Source organism: Podarcis filfolensis, assembly GCF_964270895.1.
Source record: "Podarcis filfolensis genome assembly, chromosome: 8".
NCBI lineage: Eukaryota > Metazoa > Chordata > Lepidosauria > Squamata > Lacertidae > Podarcis > Podarcis filfolensis.
Window position 1 is genome coordinate 54,362,426 of NC_139611.1, and position 14,754 is coordinate 54,377,179.

The window sequence follows — 14,754 nt, forward strand, 5'->3', positions numbered from 1 at the left end:
CAAGAAGACTGAAGTTGAAAAGTGTCCCCAGCACAGTTTTCACGGCTGTTACACTGAGCATAACTAATTATGCTTTTGCTTTTAGTAATGTCTTGCTCTGGCTTTCCTTTGCAAAGTCTTGCTATGAAACGAGATTTTTCATACATTTGAGCTAGAGGGAGGAATTTTTTTCCTCGGTCAGCATTTTCATTGTACAAGTCCACCTGGATTGGCTCCCTCCTACTAAGAACTGCAACATCTGTAACTGCTTTGAGATAAGCCATTTGCTTCATTTTTTAAAAAAGTGAACAGAACTTTTAAAAAGAGCTCAGTTAGCAGGAATCCCAAAGGACTATGCTATGATAGTTCAGTTGGTAGAGCATGAGACAGGGTTAAAGCACCATGTTGGGCAAAAGATTCCTGCATTGCAAGCAGCTGGATTACATGAGCCCCATGAGCCCTTCCAAATCTACAATTCTATATTCTATTCTGGTTAGAATTTCAGGAGATACAACAACATGGATGCCAAGCAGCTCCCTCCCTCCTGCCCCCTAATACTACCCCCTCACCAGTAAGATATACTTCTTGGCTTGACATTAGTTACATACATTTACTCTTACTGTGGTTTAAATATGAACCCCATGGGTTCAGCACACAGTAGTTGTCAGTCAGTGGAACTGAAAGCATGCAAGTATACTATCTGGACTCCTTCCTTCAATCAACCCAGAGTCTTTGGCCAATGAGCAGCAGTCCTGATCAACATCATAGTGCAGTTCCAAGAGAACCCCAGCACCCTGAACTACAAAGAATAATCATGCAGGAACCAACAGGCAGCTGAAGTCTATTAAACTCTATTAGCAACCCACAGCATAATTAGAGAGCATGAATTGTGCAGAAAGAGACATACAAAGCAAACTACTCTAGATGGCCCATCAAGCTAAACCAGCCACAGTGTTACAGGGAAAGAGAGAAAACCCAAAGCCATTAGCATCTACCGTGATTCTGCTAAAAAGATAGAAGAGCTGGCCAGCACCAGAGCTGCTTTTTCAAAATGATTTAGAAACATTAGCTAGTGGCAGCCTGCATGTTAGCAGGTATAGACAGATATTCACATGTAGATCCAGGTGCACATATATAACCTGTTTTGAAATATTAGCACTAGATGTCAATTGGATTTAATCTGATTTTGTCAGAGAACATCTTCTCCCATACAAATCCACCAGTACATAAGATATTCTAATGAATTCCACTGCACAAGGCTAACATCCACTAGAAGTAGGACCTCCCCTGTTGCAGACCCAATTTTGTGGATCCTCTGCCAAGAAAACACCACACAATATCTTCCCTGCTAACTAACACTTTTGCTTCTACTGGCCTTTGATCATTATATGACTTTGCTCCTGTGCTGCCTTCATCTTGCTCATAGATTGCATGTTATGAGTTTCACTGTTATCCTAGTTTGTGAACTGCTTTTCAAAATACAAATATTATTTAACTGTGTATAAATGTTTAATAAATTTAAGCCAACACAAGGGGGAAGCCTCTTGCTGAGTTCTGCTGAGCACAGTAACCACAAATTTGTCAAGTAAGTAGCAGCTATGTCTTAACAAGTGCTTGCATATCATGCCTGTCAGCTGCCATCTTACCGGAGAAACTGTCAATATATCTAACTAACTCAGAAATGACCGATCTTGTCCTGTTCAACACCTCTGCACAGCACACTTTGTACAGAAATCAGTGGATCCATCAATCACTGAAAAGTGCCCAAATAGTCATGACAACCTGCACCGCACACTCAACAAAAGGTCCGTGCAAGTGCATCCTTCAGCAAAAAAGGAGAGACATTAGTAGTCAATACTTTCACTTTGGAAGATACTTGGATTCTCAACTCATTCATTAGCTGGAATTGTGAGGATACATGATCATATCACTTATATTCCTCAAACAAAAACTCTCAAATCCAAACAACCACATATATCATTAAGATTTGCTGTGAGTTATAAAATCCCTGTACATAGACCAACTCAGTATTGCACTGTTCTGCCTGCTCAACCTTTGCAGGTTTCCTAACTGACTGCATTTTGCATTCCTTCTTCAAGAGCGTGTGAAATTATTGTGGTCAGAATATCAATGTCATTAGTAAGCCAAAGGCAACGGTAACATTAACATATGACAGGTTTGTTGTTCTGACCACAATGGCAGTAATGTTGAAAGTTATGGCAGTAATGTTGAAAGCATCTATGCACTTGTTCAGTTTGCAACATGTATTACTTTTGCATCAGTTTGCAGTAATCCATGATGCACTCCCCCCCCCCCCCGGTTGTCATTTATATAATCAAAGTTTGAGGATCATATTGTATACCTCACATCTTAGCCATCAAACAATTGTGCTCTCCTCCTTACTGTTGGTGGCTGCATGTTTATACATGAGAGCAATCTGTCTACAGTCAAGTATGCTCTCCACTGTGCATCAAAGGTGAAAACATTTTTTCCCCATTATTATATGGTAGGTCTGGGAAAACTCCTGGTCTGAAATATTGCTGCTGCCAGTCAGTATGGACAAGACTGAGATCAAGGAGCTTCCTATGTGACTTAACCTGCACATTTCCCAAAGGTACTCTCATTTGGAAACTTACTTAGATGGACACCAAAGTGCTTCTACAAATACAATACAGATGCTGGCATTTAATTTATTCTCATTTGCCTTTTTTAAAAAAGATGTCTTTAGAAAGTTTAAGAGCAAAATAATAGTGAAAAGGCCACAATGTCCATTTTGCATCTGGAGGCAACAGCACAACACACGACAGCATATTGGGTTAGACATATTAATAGATCAAACAGTTCAAGAATTGCAAGCCAACACTCAAAAGTTTTTGACTGTGCACAGGCACACAAGGAATCGCCAAAAAAAATAAAAAAAATAAAAAAGCCCACCTAGTTTGTACCCGTTTTCTAGGTCCTGCATTCCACACCCTAATTCTAGCTGCCTTTTGCACCTACACTTTGAATTCGTTCTTTATGTATATGGGCAAACAGCATTATTCCACACATCATCATACTAGGGTCTATCCAAAGTCACAATGGGGCTTTGACATGATTTTCTTACTGCGCCAGCTGCAGGAAAAATGCTGAAAATAGAGATGCCCTTGTATATAGTCTTCATAGACCTGACAAAGGTCTTTGACCTCGTCAGCCAAAAAGGACTCTTCACACTGCTCAACAAGATAGGATGCCCACCTAAGCTTCAGAAGAAGATTGTGTCCTTCCACAAGAACATGAGCAGCACCATCCAATATGACTGCTCACTCTCAGATGCCTTCCCTATAATAAGGCCTATATTTTGATATTTTTCTTCCAACCAATGCTTACAGCAGATGAGCCCCCAAAACACACATTTGTCTGTAAATGCATGGGCTTATACCTGTACTATTAGAAATCTGTCATTTGACTGAGCATCACAGTATGGTTCAGATCATTGGTTTGGTTACACAGCTGCTAAACAGGGCCAGTGGAGGCTTACAGATATGGAGATAATCCAAACTAGCCCAGTAGTTGCCACATTCAAGCTTCTCAGTGAATATTCATTCCTTAATGGAAGGTTCAGCTGTGTCAATATTGGTTAATTGAAGACACAGATCAGTGAACAATAAATTATAGCTCTGATGATGAGAAGCTAATGCAAAAGGGTAGAACAGTTTACAGCCTGGTTCCATTTATTCTCCCTAAGGCGCAAGGGCGCCAGGATGCAATGCCACCCTGCAGAGTCACACACATACCCAAATAAATGTATTATGTCTCTTAACTTTATGAGAGAATCTCTCTTACTCTCTTTGGTGGAACTAAAGTTTAACACACATACAGTACACAAATGCAACATTTCATGCCATCTTTAAGCTGGACTCCTTGCTCCCCTCATCCTACCTTCCAGAAATAGCTGATACAATTTTCTGCCTCCTGCCTCAGTGCTAACATAGAACTATGAACTGACTCACAGAACAAAAGCAGCAGGACCTTTGCTCTCACACATATGAGGATTTCTCCACAAAGGACATTAACACAGCACAGGGCAGAATCAGAACACCCAGCAGTTATCCTACATGTAAAATAGGTGAGAATCTCCTCCCCATTCATCTCAGATAGCCTTTTCCTCCCTCTTTACATAATCACTACAAAATGAGTTATTTCCATATCATCTGGGCACTTTTCAGCCTTGCTTGTTTTTATTAAAATGTTTTCTATAAAACAGTATGTATTTAATTCTGAAAAGATCAGAAACTTGGGGTTTCACAAAAGTTGATCCATAGACTTTAGGGACATCAAATAGCAGGGAGATTTTTCTTTAAACTAAAATGGAAACTTGCAAAGTATGCTCAACACCAGATCTGAAATAGGAGATATATATTTACTTGACACAAGACAGGCTAAGCATCTGCCAGCAAAAGCCTACGCACTTAAGATCACCATGTGCCCAAAATTGCTTGCTTCTTTGTTCTGGTTCAAATACAGTGGCACCTTGGGTTACAGACACTTCAGGTTACAGAACCCAGAAATAGCACCTCAGGTTAAGAACTTTGCTTCAGGATAAGAACAGAAATCGTGCAGCGGCGTAGCAGCAGCAGGAGGCCCCATTAGATAAAGTGGTACCTCAGGTTAAGAACAGTTTCAGGTTAAGAACGGACCTCCAGAACAAATTAAGTTCTTAACCCGAGGTACCACTGTAAATGTTTTCGTACCAGATCTAACCTAAGAAAGAGAATAAAGCATTGGGTCAAAGAGAAAACAGAGATCTACAAGAAATCCCTCAAGGAAGGCCTAGGCCTCTGCTCCACCTGCAACGTCACAAAACAGAACTAATAGGCAAAACAAACAATTTGAAACTAAGTCCCCCCCTAGCCTTAACTCTGAAACTGTTGGAGTAGAAGAGTACAGAAGGCAATGGTGAGAAAGGGAGGGAGGAAGAATAGGGGGACGAGAAGGAAGCAGCAGAGAGGGTCACGGGGTTGGGTAGAGTCATGGGGCACCATGGAGGACATTAACTCCAATGTGAACCCGATGCCCAAGTGCAGGAGCTGGAGAGGCAGCTGGAGAAGCAGAACAAGCAGCTCCACATCCACAGTGCCAGTGGAGCACCAGGCGGCAGCCCTAAAAGGTTTCTTGGCTGACTTTGCTGCCATCCCCTGCCACCACCAGGAGCAACTGTCTGCTGCAGGGCTTGCCCAAACAAGGCCAGGCCCAAGCAGCCTCTGTTGAGCGAAAACAACACAACAGGAAGCAGCCTAGTGCCAGCAGACTATTCAGCAGTAGAGGGAGTCAAGAATACAAGCCTCCTGGATGAAGTGGAGCCACTGGAGGCTGAGGAGCTGGAGCAGCTGGCCAGGTGAGGAGATTCACCTGGCTCACAGTACCAAAAGGTATGCCTCTTTTGTGCTGTGTAAGCCAGGTGATCTATGGGACACTGCTACCCCACAGATTAGCTGATTTGTGCAGCAGGCCTGCTGCTCTGCAGACCAACTGATTGCTCATGCCAGCCAGCCAGATGGAGATGTTAGGCACCAAACCTGGCACCCGGACATCTTCATTGCCTCGCAAAAGGCCAGCAGCCTGTCTTAAAATGCAACTAGCACCTAGCTAATTTTGAACGCTGCTTATACCTTCAACATTCTCATTCTAGTTCTCCTGTGCTGTTGCTAAAACCGCAAATATCCTACTCACCAACTCCAAGCCACAATGTCAGGCAGGTGACAGCTACCATTTTTTAAACAGATATCCCGTAGCATTTGCACATACAAAAATAGTGGCAATGTTGGCAGCTTAAGAGTTTTCTTATTAAGCCATGTAAATTCTTCTAAGGAAATCTATAAAAATTTCTAAAGAAATTAATAAAGACACTCTGGGGACCCCTGTCATGACAAATCCCACTTTGCCAGAGTTATGATTGGGAAGAACATAGAGATCACTTCCAACCACAACCACCTATCCCAAGAAAGTGAATCAGCTTCACCACCAACACACTGAAGGCCATGAAGACCAAGGACACAGAATGTTGAGAAACAACCTTTCTTATCCCACTTGTTCTCAGCCTGCATATGAATAATTTCTAACAGGCACAACTGTTCTAAGAAATCATGTGCACCTAGTAAAAGTTTGGTTAAGGAAGAACACTATTTCTCTGTACAATTCCTGCACAAAGGTGGAATCCAAATCCGTTACTTTTACTGCGTTTCCCTGAAGTATCTGTTCAGCTCAGATTCCGTGGAACCTGCAACATACTGAGGGGAAAAACAAGTACAATGAGTTTTCTAGAAGATTCATTCAGAGCATGAAAGCAAACACAGTTTTAACACAGTTCAAACTAGGTAAGTGAAAAGGAATAGAACTGCCAGAGCATTCAAGTAACAGCAGTTAAAACACAAGCATGACTCATCACCACAGCAATCTATTACTCTGTGGTTAGAGAGATGCAGGGGTGGGGATTATCTACCTTAACTAATCAAACTGCAGTGCAGGGGCCTAGGGAAGAAGGCCACTCTAAACAGCTTCCCTTCCTCCAAAGGCTTAAGACACATCCTCAGAGTACATCAATCCCTATTTGCTTCAGTTCATGCTTCTTACTCAAGCTATACAAGTGTGAACATGAGAATCTTGTCCAGACTCTGCTGGAAATAGGTAAACTACCTGCTTACTACATTTTTATTGGCAACTACCCATTAATGAGCCTTAACTAATGAGTTAAACAGCTATACTAACTGCTTAATGACTGAAACTCTTCTAGTGACACTGCTGCAAATCTCCAGGCACCATCTGCTCACTTAAATTTTCATACTGACAGGAAGTTATCATGCCTGTCTTATTGCAAAAGGCACAGGCAAAAGAATATAGGCATTCAAAACATTTTACAATGACACAACAGTTAAACATGATATCAATGCAAGAACAGTTAAACACGATATCAATTCAAGAACACCAGGCACACGTGCAAACACTTGCTGGAATCCCCTATTAAACATATACATACATAAAGTTTTCCATGTAGCTTTTTTTAGACATACCATCTTGGCACAACAGCCAGGCTGGGATCAGCAGCCATTTGGCTCTACCTCCCACACTCCTGAACTGTCTCCTACATACCACCTCTCTGCATGAAACTTCATTATGTACCATTACGAAAGCTCTGGTGCTTGAATTTGCTTATTTTCTTCTTTCTTCCTCATTATTTTTCTTTTTGTATCATATTGGATCATAAGCCATTTTTTAAAACTGTCAACTACTTTGAGTGGTTGGTTTAGCCATCCAACCCCAAACACTCACCAAGCTACAAAAGCAACAGTGGCAGGAAAATAAACCAAGCTCTGGAAAAGCAAGACATGACTTGTTTGCTCATCTATGAGACAACTCTTAAACAAACTGTTGTTTAGTGTTATGTAGGAAGGCAGTAACAACAGTCTTTGTTTTTTTGGAATTAGCATAAGTATCCAACTCATTGGTGATTTTCTATCTGAAGAAGTGTGCATGCACACGAAAGCTCATACCAAGAACTAACTTAGTTGGTCTTTAAGGTGCTACTGGAAGGGAAAAATTTTTTTTATTTTGACTATGGCAGACCAACACGGCTACCTATCTGTGATTTTCTTTGTTATTCTTACAATGTTAATGCTTTAAAAGTCTTGATCAACACTTAATTGGTTAGTTCACTAAAGCAGTCACATTCCATTTTGTAATAACAACATATGTAGGTTTACTTTGAAACCCAGAAAAGTTATTGCAATATGCAAGAGGCATAATAGCACATTTTAGCACAGAGAAGAGTTGCAGGGGACAGAAGACAAAACTCTGCTAATTTATCATTAATGCAATGTTCTGCTCCTAATCTACCCAAGGACAGCAATCCTGTTGAGCACTGATGTTTTGTTACTCCATCCCCTTCTGGGATAAAGGTCAAAACAAAAACAAAAAATTCCTTCCAGTAGCACCTTAAAGACCAACTAAGTTAGTTCTTGGTATGAGCTTTCGTGTGCATGCACACTTCTTCTGAAGAAGTGTGCATGCACACGAAAGCTCATACCAAGAACTAACTTAGTTGGTCTTTAAGGTGCTACTGGAAGGAAAAAAATTTTTTTGTTTTGACTATGGCAGACCAACACGGCTACCTATCTGTAACTGGGATAAAGGTGGTATTTACAAGTCATCCACTCTACCCATAACTTCATGGACACAAATGAAATCAAGGGTTTCAGGCTCAGCAGGTTCATTAAATTAAGATCAAATAGTGACCTACAAATTGTTGTCATCAACAACTTTGTTACTGCAAATTACTTTAAGCTAAACTAACTGAGAATCACTGCAAAATATTCACCTTTTTTCTTGAAGTTACGTGACACTTGCAAATTTTACTAACGTTCTATTTTCACATTCACCTTTCATCAGTTCATTGTCCATCTGGTAACAAGACTTACACATATATAATATGTCTATTCAGAAGTAAGTCTCATTGAGGACTTACTCTGAGGCAGCAGTCCTCACACTTACCTGAATGCAGTGGGACCTAAAAGAAGGACCTGCCTTCTTTTAAGGGCAAGTGTATTATAATGGTTAGAGTGTTGAACTATGACATGGGAGACCAGAGTTCAAATCCCTACTTGGCCATGAATTTCATTGGGTGACCTTGGGCCAGTCACTGTATCTCAGTCTAACCTACCTCACAAATTTATTGTGTGGATAAGTTGGGGAGGGAAAACTATGTGCACCACGAACTTCTTGGGGGGAAAGGTGGGCTATAAAGTGTAATCAATAAAAAATAAAAAAATGATTTGAGCTTGTTGTTTTATCTTTCTCTTTGGACAATTGTTTCTCAGTATAAATAAATATGTACAACTCCTTTAAGACAAAACATATCAGACTCACTGTTCAAGATGCTTTGCAGTCCAGAGGTACATGCCAATAGCATGGGTAATGTTTCTAATGGACTAATAAATTTTCTGGGCACCTTTCTGAAAGGTTCTGTTACTTATTGGCAGAAGTGGGCAAAAAAAGCACTCTGTTCCACAAGAAGGTACAAGACAGCATCCAAGCAAAAGGCACACTGACCCAGCTCACACTTAACACTTTTTGGTCCATGTTCTTGGAACAAGCAATGAGCAAGAGCATTCCTTCCCCCATATCCTCCTCTCTCATTCCCAGCTGCAAAACAGTTTTTCTGGTTTGTTAAAACCAGTCTTCCTGTTGCAATGTAATGGAGAAACTGTGATTTAACAAAACAGTCTCCACTGGAGGTTGTGATAAGGAAGCACTTATTTAAGTTTGTTGCTCTTTTCCACTCCAGCAGGCTATACTTTGTTGGACCAGGAACATTACACCCAAACCCAGAGAACACTTTTTGATTAAGTGGCTTATCCATTTTCTAAATAAACTAGGTCAGTATGTGACAAATACTTCAAATTCCAGACAAAGCAGGATCCTGCACACCACAGAACGGTGGCGGCTCTATGAAGATAACAGATGTTGTCAAAAACAGTCTACACCCATCACAAATATTACACATATTAGGTTATCTACTGAATTTAAAGCAACTTGACAGCTCTTAACACACACAAATCAGATAGCAGCACAAGAAACACTTAGGCTAAAAAACTGAACCCTCTGGGTGACATTCCAATTCAACAGAATTTGATGATGCGAACAGCGTTCGAACCTCCCATTGTTCTAGGCATGTTTTGCAAAATGGAATTTCATTAGAATGAGCAGTTTTTGAGCTCGGGGTGCAGTACTGCTCCTAAAATTTCAGATTAAAACTGCAGAGTGGAAGGAAAGGACCTTTTTTCTGCCTCCCCACTTCCAGCCACTCTCTAAAGACTGGAGAAGAGACCCTCTTAAGAATATTAGGGGGGCAGGCAGGGGAAGCATGGCTTTGTTTTTTGCAGTCTTCAAATGAGGATGAGACCATGTGAAAAATGAATACAAGATTTTAGCTGCAGTTCATTCATTTTCAGCTTTGTACTGTTATTAAAAAAGTATGCCTAGACATTCCATTCTGCCATACCACTACACTGCCAACTCAAGTTTGCTTACATTAATTTCTCACTGCTACACTACCTATTGGATTTTTAACTGATGATACAAGACAAGAAAGTGAGAAAGGAATGTAACATTTTAAATGTTTTTATGCCATAGAAAAAGGGTTCCTAGTTCCCACCCCTTAAATTAAGGGTATGAAATTAAAATGATTACAGCACAACCCAGTTGGAAGTCCCAGTTAGTTCAATGGGCCTTAGACATAGTCATGTGTATACAGTATAGGATTGCTGAACAAATGATAAAACAAATTTGTACAATGTAGCACAGAGTGGGAACAATATAAATTGCAAAAATATGTTACTGAATTGAAGCTACAATGTTTTACAAACTATGCACACCAATCTGGAGTAAGCATTACTGAATTCAGTAGAATATACAGGTAAATCAGAAAATTGTAAATTTAAAAGGAAGGCAATTACTCAGATGTAGGAATCTGAAATCCCCAGTGTGATCATGTGGATGTAGTAACTCCATGTGTCTAACAAAACTTTTCAAGTACATTTTAGTAACCCATGCAACCATTCTTTAAGGAAGGTGAGTATATCTCTATATTGCAGGTGGCTGCTGGTGAGTGTGTGGACATCCCTATAATATAATCAACAAATCACAGTATTAATTTAGCAACAAAATTGTCTATTTAGCTAAATTATGTACCCATTATCAGTACATAACATATTGTGACATACACGAGCAAGCACTTTGACTCTGCACACCCCTCCAATGAAGGCTGCAGCACCCTCTAGGAGTTTTGACTGTGGAGAACTAGTGTTATGTCTGTGGCTTACAAAACTTTACTTCTCTGATACTGCTACATCTTAATGCACATTCATACAGAGAACTAAAGGGCACACTTGTACAATACTCGACAAGTGTCAGCTACAATTAGTTAGGCATAATGACTAAGAGACTGAGCTATCAGTAATCAAGTATCCCTAGTTCAATTCTCTCCTCTGGAATAACCTCACTAGGTGGCCTTAAACAAGCCAGTCTCCCAGCCTTAGTCACCTACTTCACCCCCACCACCAATCTGCTTTAAAGAGGATAATAATACTGTAATATTACAAGGTTGTTGTAAGGATTACAAGTTAATAAATGTGAAGTGCTTTAAATACCTGAAAGCTCTACAAACATTGTAAGAAACAGGCCACAATCTAGAGAGGCATACACACCACATTCTGCATTATGCTTGTTCATGCTGAAGATATATTGACAATGAATGTCAACTCACAAAGTTCAGTTTCTGAACTGCACTCCAAGCAATGACACCAAGAGATAGGAAACCATCCAGACATAATTCATACTTGTTCAGGCACAGCACCTGCACACAGAGGGGTGTATATGGGACCCCGTTTCTACTCCTCAGCATCAAAACAGTATGCTGGGCCATTAGATCAGTGGTTGTGCATGCTTCCTGTGTCTCAATCCAACCCTGCAATGCAGTCTAATTGCTTAAGTTCAAGCGAGGAACGATGTTGGAGGGATACACAAATGTGACACAGAACTCCTGACCCCTGCAATACTGCATATCACAAACCAAGCAAAGAGGGAATGAGTGGAAATGGTGATTCGTTCACATGGCCTTCACTTAGTTTGGCTCAGCCAGAAAGTGAAACACTTTCTGAATCCAGGAACTTACCCATCTATAAATGCAATACTAAACAATGAATTCAAAAATCCAATGTTAAGGTCACAGCATCAGATGACTGTTAGGGCTCTTTATCTTTTAATTTAAATAAGTAAACAATCTCACTTTAAAGAACAAACTATGTTTCAGTCATTTATTTAGAAAAGTTTATAAACAGTTTAATCACAAAATAAGTGTTTTACATACTTTCATTAAAATATTGGTGGAGGGTTCACTTTTAAAATATATCCCCCCAAAATCTCACAACCAACCTTTTCTGCTTGCAGCAAATTTCTATGCACATTTTCTCACCAGGGTTGGAAGGTTCAACTGATATGCTCTTTCTTGGACTTCTCCCAGAATCAGTTGCATTGCCAGAACTGCCCAATGTAGCTCTAATGTGCTGGGACAGTGTATCTGAGTCCAGTGGTACCTCTGGTTAAGAACTTAATTCGTTCTGGAGGTCCGTTCTTAACCTGAGGTACCACTTATCTAATGGGGCCTCTCGCTGTTGCTGCACCGCCATCACGTGATTTCTGTTCTCATCCTGAGGTAAAGTTCTTAACCAGAGGTACTACTTCCGGGTTAGTGGAGTCTGTAACCCGAAGTGTTTGTAACCTGAGGTACCACTGTACAGTCTTTACAAGATTGTGGGAAACACTCCTGTACTGACTTAGGTTGCACTGGGATCTAGGGTTCTCAGGATGTCCAACTTAGAGCTTCCTAAAAATTTCCCCACTTCTTATGAAAACACACAGAAATAGCCAGACAGAGACCTAAAATAAACTTGGTTAATTTCTATTCAGAGAAGGTATCTCAAAGAATGACAATGAGCAGTTGTTATGTCATTTCTGAGACTTGTACATCCCATATTGAACCATAGAAACACAGATAAGAATTTCAAGTTGAACAGCCTACAGGACAGGCCATAAGGCAATGGTAAAGCATCTGTTTTGTGTGCTACAGTTTGCAAGGTCAGTCCTCAGCAACTCCAGGTAGGTCTGGAAATGTCCTCTATATGAAAACCTGCAAGACCCCACTGCCAGTCAATGTAGACACTACTGAGCTAGACAGAGCAATGATCTGACTCAGTATAAGGCAGCTTCCTCAGTTCCAATTTTTTTGTTTACAAGCAATAACTTGTGTAACAATCTAGTAACTCAAGCTAAACTTACAACAATTTCTATCAGCAGTAACTCTGAATTCATACATTCCTGCCAAGCTAGCTAGTCTGAAGCTGGAAACAGATTGTCAACCTAAGGTTGCTTCAAGAATAGGCATATTACATGTTGATATTGAAAACAGACCCACAAATGACCCAACACAAAATGTCATACTCACTATGGCAAGAGATCAATTACTTTTCCCATACGCGTCTCAAATTGCAAACTATTATTTGCTCTACAGCTGCTAAAGTGAACCTGTAGTTGACTTATGATTAAAAGCCACAAGTGTTACTAGCCTGACCGCACACACACCTACCTATATTAGTCATTTGTGGCACAGTGCATGAAAGAAAAAGAAAGCTCTTGTATTTACAAAAGCCTCCCTCCATGGACAGAGGAGATTCTTGTCGCAAGCAGCCAGGTAAGGAGTTTTGCCAATCCTGAATTATAGGATCAAGCTGTCTACCTCTGTTGGAATAGAAATAGCAGGATTGATTCAGTTTAACACAACTCAACCAGCCACGAGGGTGTGACCGAAAGACAATCCCTACTCAAAAAGTACCCAGCATAAGCTTTATCTTCAAGAACATCACAATGGGGGGGGGACTATCATGTTAAGTATATTCACCTGGGCCAATTCCCTGAAACAGCAACGTTCTCTCTCTCTCTCTCTCTGCTCCTTTCCCCGTTTTCTTTTAAACTATGAATGCCAGGAATGGGCAACACCGCTGTCGGCAGGCCTGCCTGAGCCAGAAAACGGGTTCTGCCCACAGAAGTGTCCTCGCTTTCCCGTGCAGCCCTTCGGCCTTTTCCCTTGAAAACAAGGATTTGCTCCTGCGCCAGAAGGGAAAGGGAGCTACTGGCGAAGGGGCTGCACTTGCTCCCTAACTCTTGGCAACTGGGGCCAGGAGGAGCTATGCATGCGCGCATGGTCCTGGCCGCAGACCTCCATCCTGGACGCCACTTCTTGGTTACACCGGAGAGTGACGGAGGACAGAGGTAAACCTGGGTCAGATGCAGGTTTCCTAAAATTGCCAGGAGAGGCTATGTGCATTGCTCCGCACCTGGGCTGGCCTCTCCCTGCAGCCGCCCGCCGCAAAAAAGTTGCTCCATGGGGGTCCACTGCCCCGAAGCCCTCCCCCCTCCCCCGACCTCAGTTTCCCCACCAGCTAGGAGGGGCTCCCCGCCCCGCTCACCTCCCGCACGTCCTGCAGGCACTCGAGGACGGCCAGGTTGTTGGCCCAGCTGTGCTTGGGGCAGACGCGGGTCACGTCTTCGCGGCACACCGGCTCGTCCGCCAGCTTCCAGCCGCCTCCCGCCGAGGAGCCCCCGCGGGGCAGACGGCCACCCCCAGCTCCGCCTCCGCCGCCTCCCGGGAGTGCTCCCAGCCCCAACTGAGGCAGCGGCTGGCCCCCCAATCCCGCTACGGCCGCCGGCTGCTGCCCCGGGAACCCCTGGGCGGCCCCGACCGCCGCTGCCCCGCCTTGCTGCTGTGCCCGGGCTGACCCGAGAGCCACGAGCAGCCAGAGGAAAGGGGCGGCGAGGAGAGGGCCCGGCCCGCGTCTCCGGGCCGGGACACGTCCGCACGGCGCCATCTTGGATGCGACTCCTCTCCTCAGCTCCGCTCGGCCCGGCCCGGCCTCGCTGCCTTAGGCCCCGCCCGCCGCAGCCTGCGCGCGCAACGCCAACGGCACTGGCAGTCACGCCCACCGCCTCTCGGAGTGCGTAAGGACGGCGGCGACGTCGCCGCGGCGAGCAGAGCAGGGCAGGTGACGTCACCACCTAGCCAGAGGAAAGGGTTGTTTGTCGGAGAGCCGTGCGACACCTACTGGCAGGTCTTTCAGGGAAAAGAACCGGAATGGCGCTTTCTTCTGTCGCCTCTCTCTCTCGTCATACACCCCGACCCTCTAACTT

At 42.7% G+C, this 14,754-nt stretch overlaps 1 protein-coding gene across 1 annotated transcript in view; it reads right to left on the bottom strand.

Moving 5' to 3' along the window:
* GLG1 (golgi glycoprotein 1) overlaps window positions 1–14,493 on the bottom strand; it is a 65,759-nt gene extending 51,266 nt beyond the window's left edge. The window contains exon 1 of the mRNA XM_083625153.1: window positions 14,037–14,493. Coding sequence (XP_083481279.1) covers window positions 14,037–14,435 — 399 coding nt within the window. The 5' untranslated portion in view covers window positions 14,436–14,493. The remainder of the gene's footprint in view (window positions 1–14,036) is intronic.
* Window positions 14,494–14,754: the final 261 nt, after the last annotated feature.